At 39.2% G+C, this 7854-nt stretch overlaps 1 protein-coding gene across 2 annotated transcripts in view; it reads left to right on the forward strand.

The window, feature by feature from the left end:
* Positions 1-3027, forward strand: part of LOC148361734 (neuronal acetylcholine receptor subunit alpha-7-like) — a 54572-nt gene extending 51545 nt beyond the window's left edge. For both annotated transcript variants that reach the window (XM_088342493.1, XM_088342494.1), the window contains exon 10: positions 515-3027. In XM_088342493.1, coding sequence (XP_088198619.1) covers positions 515-1084 — 570 coding nt within the window. In that variant the 3' untranslated portion in view covers positions 1085-3027. The remainder of the gene's footprint in view (positions 1-514) is intronic.
* Positions 3028-7854: the final 4827 nt, after the last annotated feature.

Below are 7854 nucleotides of genomic sequence, written 5' to 3' on the forward strand. Positions count from 1 at the left end.
AGCCAAAAGCTAGTAACATAGTTGACATGTTTAAAGTTTAGTAGACATTCAAAATAAGACATCATAAATGTTTAACTTGCAAGCGGGCAAGCCTTCAGACAAGAAATTCCAACCTGTCCTAAAGGCCCCCCCTATAGCTTTTAATTAAGTTAAATATCCTAGATTACAAAAGTAGATCCTCCCGAAATTGTGTGGGAATCAAAGAACAGTAACATCATTGGCCTATAGTGACAATAACGTAACAAGTGTACAATAGTCACAATGAACAAAAGTGCTCAATAAGAATAAAAAACTTGCATCTCATGCAATCACCTTTGCAGCTGTCAAATACTAAAAAGAGAATAAACTTATCAGTGGTATACGAAAAAAACAAGTGGTGCCCTCTTCTACGCCAAAACAAGCACTGTCTTCTACTCCAAAAGCTAGTCTAGTCTTTTTCTTCAATATACATATCCTGTTGTCTAATACACTCCCATTTATTGTCGTTTGTTTTTTTACCTTTGTTTGTCTCTAGGTCCGAGTCATTCTTCTGAACTGGTGCGCTTGGTTTTTGCGCATGAAGAAACCAGGAGAGACTCGAAAACCAAGTGGTCAGTCTGGTATTTGCTCAGCCTACAGGCATCCCCGCCCACCTCCTCACCACACCAGCACCAGCAGCATTCATATGAGCACCATACCAGGCCAAGCCTCCACCCAGTCCACCAACACCAATGGGAACATCAACCTCTACCTTGGATATAATTCTATCGGAGGAGACAACGCTTCTTTTCCGTCGGGCACCGATTCGAGCCACCATCACCCCGTCGCTTCATCCACGGGTGAAATCCACTCGGAGCAAAATCGGACTGCACTGCTGGAGCAGATCCCGGAAATGTCCCGGATCCTGGAGGAGGTGCAGTACATCGCCGGACGCTTTCGGGAGCAAGACGAGGGCCAGGCCATCTGCAGCGAGTGGAAGTTTGCGGCGGCTGTCGTAGATCGTTTGTGTCTGGTGGCCTTCTCGCTCTTTTCCATCATCTGCACCTTCACCATCCTCATGTCTGCTCCTAATTTTATTGAGGCCGTGTCCAAGGACTTTACATGAAGCGATTCAAGAGAATTGAGTTAACATTAAGGACAATTATCAATAAGAAAGCCTCGATACTTAGATTTTAAAGTAGAATATAGCGTAGTTTTTTTGTTGTAAAATAAATTGTGACTATTTCTCAGTTAGTCAAATTGTTATAACAACTATTTTACGTATAACAAAACACGCAAACACACACAATTTTGTGCGTCCGCATTCTATTGACCAGTGGTTCTCAACCGGTCTGACTTCAGGACCCACCATTTTGCACCCTAATGACAAGCTGCCACCCAAATGAAGAAAAAAAAAATTCTTCCAATTTATTGAATGAAAAGATTGTGCACTTTAAAGTAACAAGAATATATTCACCTTTATTTCAAAAAACAAAATGACCAAAACGACTACTGTATATACTAGCGTCTAAGTCTATAACACATATAAGCAACCCCCAAAAACTGTAACATACTAAAAAAAGAAAAAAGAAAATCAATAAAACATGTCCATAAACAGTGATGATTATTCATTTATTTAGATAATGAAGATAAATATACTGGTAAAAACAAAAAAATATGACATTCAAACCATTTACAGTACCTTTAATTTTTATACTTCACAATAATTTCTTTCTTCGAATTGCTTATTGTCACTTTTTTGAATTTTTCTTTCCCCTTATAACTCACTTTTTGTGACCTATTGTTATGGGTAGAAAAAACAACAACCTATAAATCGCAATAAAATGAGATGTGGTCCGTCTCAAATATATTTGTGATGGTGCCGATTGACTGAGCAGGAAGATCGGGAAGGGAATTGTTGCTATCTACTGTTAGGGTGTGTGTTTTACTCTGTTTTGTCTTCTTAGCATTATTTGTCCATTGATCCTGACCCTCCAGTTGAGAAACACTGCTACAGACTACTTTGCGTGTTTGTAAACAAGTGTCACGTAGCCAAGTTGCGTGTTCATCGTTTAGGCAGAACACCGGAATTTATGTCAGTTTATACCAGCTGATTGATAGAAAGCATCGTTGATGGTAACATCTCAAATAAGCACAAGTATGGAAACATTTGTTGGCCTGAAAAAGGATGGGCACCACCAGGCTGTACTTGCCCAAGACACACCACAGGTAATTGTGCTCCCACGACCCTAGTGGTTAGGGGAATCAACCACCAACCCACCCATGTGAAAAGTCACAGGTTCATTTGCACAGTGTCTCATTTCTCTGTACATTTACTATGTTCCCTGTATCGTGTACCCTTCTGAAAGGTGTTGGCATACATTTCCAGCTCATTTGGTGGCTTTAGAGCGTAACATTTTAATTACAAAAATGCAAATGTCTTGCCCACTTCTCCCAGACTCAGAGGTATAAGCTTACATGTGTCATCTAACATTTTAGTGATGACGTTGTCATGTTGCGAGTAACCAATCATCCTTACTTATTTCAATACGATCATGGTACATTTCTTAAATGTACTTAATCACCAAAACACAGTCATTAGCATTATTACTTGTATTTCCTAGATGTATTTATTTTAATCCAAATCAAAGTTTTCTAAAGTTCATGTCAAATAAAGACATGCTTCTCTTGGTTAGAAGCTGTATCCATCAACAAGAGCTAAGCTAGCTGCTGTGTTATATTCCTATGTTTCCATGAGCATGCCTTCATTGTATGTGATAACATAGAGGAAGATCAAAGAAAGGATTTTATTCCAGTATCAATGTCAAAATACTGTTCATTTTTAACACTTGTTGTGCATTGCATTTCATAAAGCAGTTTCCAAAATACTTCCACAGTCAAATTTTGTTATTAATAATTGCATGCATTGCCTAGTGTTAATGCCAACATGTACAGGTACAACTGCTGGAGTAAAATCACATTTTGTTTATTGATGGATGAAATCACACTTTCTCATGTAATCTTATGGATCACGTTCTGAAATGTGGTAAAGACATATTCTACTCCGTGTATTTTTTTATTTTAATTTTTCAATGTTTTTTTTCAGTTCCATTTTCCAGGATTAATATTTTGCAAGTTTGTGACATTTTGACTAGTTTTCTAATCAAAGTCATTTTAACTTTTAAAAAGCGGGATTAGCAATTTTATATCATGCAACAATTTGTGATCAATATAGGTTAATTGTAAAAGATAGGTAACAGAATTCAATAAAGTCTTCCCAAAATACAAGAAAAGTCGAAATATTTGATGTTGTCTAGTCCTAAGTGGCAGTAAATGAGTGTAGTCTAGTTTGGTCTCGTTTCTAAATGAGAAAACACTAAAGCCACTGATAGCTAAATGTAATTTCCCGAGTGACCAAAAGTAGGCACAACATTAGTAGGTCAGTCTTTTAAATAAGTTAAGCAGCCGATAACATTCAACAGATAATCAATATTTGTGGTTCTTTTCTTTGACAGTAGAATTTGTAAGGCGGCTGATGCTTTATGTCCCGCCGTGTGATGAATTCAACAGCCAGGGTTCCACGAGAATTTTGAAAGAAGAAAAGAGGTGAAGAGAGCAGTTCTGTTGAAAACCTTTATTAAAATGAAATCAAATAAGAAAAAAAAAACCTAAATATTCTGGGCTTGTCAACAGGACAAAGTATTTCCCAAACAGGCATGGACTAAATGGCTGACTATTGCTTTTATAAGAAAGGGGTGCGGTTTGACAAGAAACTAAAGGGAAAGGGGATTTTCAAGTCATATCAGGAAAACCATGCTTCACTACAAACACTACTGCAACTTGATTTTACATGTATGAAAATATGAGGGCAGACTCAAGCCCTCTCAGTCAACAGTAAATCAGAACACCACTTAGAAACAACGTTAAGAAAATATAACCACTGAAAGAATGAATACATTAAGACGTCAAGTGAATACATCAGGGACACGAGCAAATATACAGATAAGCTTAAAGTGCATTTATTACAACTAAACCAGGGGTGGCAAACACGCGGCTCTAGAGCCGCTTGCGGCTCTCGGCCAATAAGAATGCGGCTCTTTGCCTCGTCATATTTTCTATATACCGTGGCTCTTTGCCTCGTTTCATGTTTAGTTTTTTTCCCCTCTTAAAACACACTTGAATCCATCAGAGTTAATAACAAATAATAAATAATATTTTGAAATGAATTTGACAGATTTGTTGTGTTTATGCTGCTCCGGATACATAACTGACTGACTGACTACTGCAGACTGTTACCCTCATGGTCAAAATGTCAAAATGCAAAGCGAAATATGAAGATGAACACAGGGCATTTCAGGAAGAATGGGAAGATGCTTACTTTTTTGTTGAACGGAATGGCAAATCACTCTGTTTATTATGCAGTAACACAATATCCCATTCCAAGACTTCAAATCTTGAGCATCATTTTAGCATAGCCCATGCTAATATTGACACGGAATTCCCCAAAGGTACTGAACTACGCAAGCAAAAACTGAGCACCTTGAAAATCCAGGTAAAAAGACAGTCTCAAGTCTGTGATGTGGCTCTTTGACTCTCACAGTTAAAAATTTCGGCTCTTTGTGTCAAACTTGTTTGCCACCCCCAAACTAAACGAATTAGATGAATAAAATAATGATGTGCTGATTAAATGATAAAACAAATATAGCTGGAAAACTCATGCGATCATATAACATGAGACAGTGACACATTTTAATAACAGTACTTTTGTCAACTGTTTCACCGAAAGCCCCCCCATTCCCCTCGAATTACCTCATACTTTGAAGTGCAGTCAATTGCTGTGAATACTTTTTAACAACTGACAGTATCAGAGTTAAGGTATAGGTTTTTATCATTTAGGAATTTCAACAACAAAAAAATCACACAATCCCAGTGATAACTGTTGGGTAACTGTCAGGTCCTTTTAATTGGACAGTTGTCGCCAATGTTCCCTCTAGTTTTCCACGGGTCTGAGCGTTCACACAAAGTCGGTGAGCAACGCTTGAAACAACAGTGAGTAACTATAATCCCAAGTGTGGCAAGATAATTAAACATGTCCAAAACTTGACATCAAGTTACATTTTGCTGAGTTTCCGGCAATGCAAATTTTTTTTTCTCTTTTGAATGAATTGACTAATGTACGATTGCAAAGGGTTTTAGGCCTACAAATGTCGTTTGTTCTTAAAATTCTTTCAGAAGATATCCATTTCTTTTTATTTCCTTATATATTTTTTTGCATAATACTAAAATTTTTGGGGGCTCATTTAGTCGGTTGCACGATACACAACTGTACTTAATCACATTTTTTAGTGGAAGTACAACGTTGGCAACAAGATTCACTTGATTTTTTCTAAATTTTTCCTCCTTTTTTTTCTTCCTTTTGTTTCCTTTTTTTCTCAGCTTTTCACTACTTTTTCATTTTGGTATTTCTTTTTTGTTCTACTCCCCCCTTCTTTTAAGTCATTTTGTGCATATTTGTACATAATATTTGGTCATGTTAAGATTAAAGAAGCAAAAACAACCTGAAGAGCCGTTTAGGACCCGAAAGAGCTGGTTCCTTTTAGAGAGCCGAGCCAAAGAAGCCGGTTCTCAACAAACCCTACTAACTTTACTCAACTTTGTTCTACTTCGACTCGACTACAAAATACGCATTTAGGACACAATGTCAGGGGAACCCGTGTATTTTTACCTTCATGCACTGTAACTTTGACTTAAGTGGCTTCTTAATTAGTATTTTTGAGCCCTCATTTTTGTGTGCTGGCTAGATTTTCTTGTGCGCTGAGAATGTGCGAGCAGTGCGCAATTGCGCACGCGCGCAGCTTAGAGGGAACACTGGTTGTCGCCCTCTCATCTGGAAGAACCTCATTAGAGGTTTAGTGGCGTGTAATGGGAAGTTCCAACACCTGCTCCTTAGAGCTCATTCGGTTTTTTAGACTCATTGTGCACATGTACAAACAGTATGTACTTATATACAATTCCCTGTTCTTCTGCTCAGGCCATGTTATAAAAAAGTCAAAGACGACACACTCACCTTTGATCAGCACTTCACAAACATTCAAAAAAGACGTCAACAAAGACTGTCAGTCATCCGTAAACCCAAAGGACTATATCAGGGGTCTCCAACGTGGTGCCCCTTGAGGACTGCTGAAGTTCACGATGACCTGTTCTGAAAATAGCTCACCAGTGCTGGATTTGAAAACAATTTAGGTAAATTCTTGAAATTGTTGCCATGTTTCTTAGGTTAGGTGTTAGGCTAAAATTAGGAACTAGGGTTTGGGCTTTAAATGCGGGTTTCAAACTTATTTTATTATTCCAAAATAGGACTGGGTTTTGGGTTAGAAACTAATGGGTGGGCTTCTCATTAGGGTATTAAACCAAATTGAGTGTTCTGAAATATGGTTGGGGCTAGGGTTATAGCTAGAGTTAGGTGTAGGTTTAGGGTTAGAAACTAGGGTTTGAGCTCTATATTATGGTTCCATACTGAATGTAGGGTTGTAAAAATGGGATTAGAGCTAGCGTTACGATTTGGAACAGGATCAGTACTAGGGTTACAGCTAGATATAGATGAAGGGCTAGTATTTGGAGCAAGGATTTGGGCTGTGAGTTAGGAGTTATAAAATGATTTTAGGGTTCCGAAAAAAGTTGGGGTTGGAGTTAGGGTTCGAAACTAAGGTTTAAGCTCCTGATTTTCAGTGGTTTGCAGTCTATTCATCCCTACTTCCAATAATTAACCTGGTAATAACTTAATAACAATATAGTAGTTACAAGATAAGTTGTCATTTTTTTAGAAATGCATGTGAAACAGGGTGCCCTTTGCGTTGAAGACGCCTGGACTATATGTTGCACCTCAACTCCTGTTACTACTGTACCACTGTTCAACCCTTCCTCCTGTACTGCTCCACATCCACATTTTTTCACTATGCTTTCAAATCGGAACATGATGGTATCACATACACAGCAGCTAAAACCATCAGCTTACCCACACCCAACCTCTCAGATTTAAATAACTGGTCCATCATCCGACTGGGAAACACAATAGTTCAGGATATCACTCACCCACTACACATATACTTCATTCACGTTACCTTCAGGGCGCAGATAAAAAAAAAATATTTAGAAGGGCAAGCCTCCGGAAAAGCCTGATCCCGTCTGCAATTATTTTCCTAGACAAACAACAAATGAAAAAAAACCCAAACCCTGTCAGGTATTGGGAATATGGACTCATGTGCAAGAAGCATGAACTGGAGGCAGTGGTGTTCAAAAATAATTATTGTATTTAATAACGAAAGGAGATAGTGCCGGATACAAGACACATTTTTTATGGAGGCTGTAGCAACGGGATGCCTGAAGGTCCTCGCCGAGGGGCTTTTTCCTTCCCGTTGAGACAAGAAACCAGGCGTCGCAGAGGAGCTTTCTTCTTGCCGCCAGGACAGGAAGCCAGGGGCGGCCGAGGGGCTTTCTCCTCGCTGCCAGGACAGGAAATCAGGCGTGGTCAAGGGGCTTTCTCCTCGCTTCGAGGAAGGGAAACAAGGCACGGCCGAAAGGGATTTCTCAAATCCCAGGACAGAAAACCAGAAAACGGCTGAGGGGCTTTATCCCCGCCGCAAGCATAGGAAACCAGGCACAGACAAGAGGCTTTCTTCTAGCCGGCAGACAAGGAAACCAGGTGCAGCCACGTAACTTTCTCCTCGCTGCTCTGGATAGGAACCAAAAAACGCAGCTGGGACAGGGAAGTGGGAGACTCCCCCTGGGTTTTTTGGGGGTCGGTTCATTGCATTTAGTTACGAAAGGAGGCACAAAACGACAAACATGGGTTTCACAAAACAACAAAACGAGGAACAAAGACTGAAACAGCAAATG

Source organism: Urocampus carinirostris, chromosome 8 (assembly GCF_059441175.1).
Source record: "Urocampus carinirostris isolate Australia breed hairy pipefish chromosome 8, RoL_Ucar_1.0, whole genome shotgun sequence".
NCBI classification, from domain to species: domain Eukaryota; kingdom Metazoa; phylum Chordata; class Actinopteri; order Syngnathiformes; family Syngnathidae; genus Urocampus; species Urocampus carinirostris.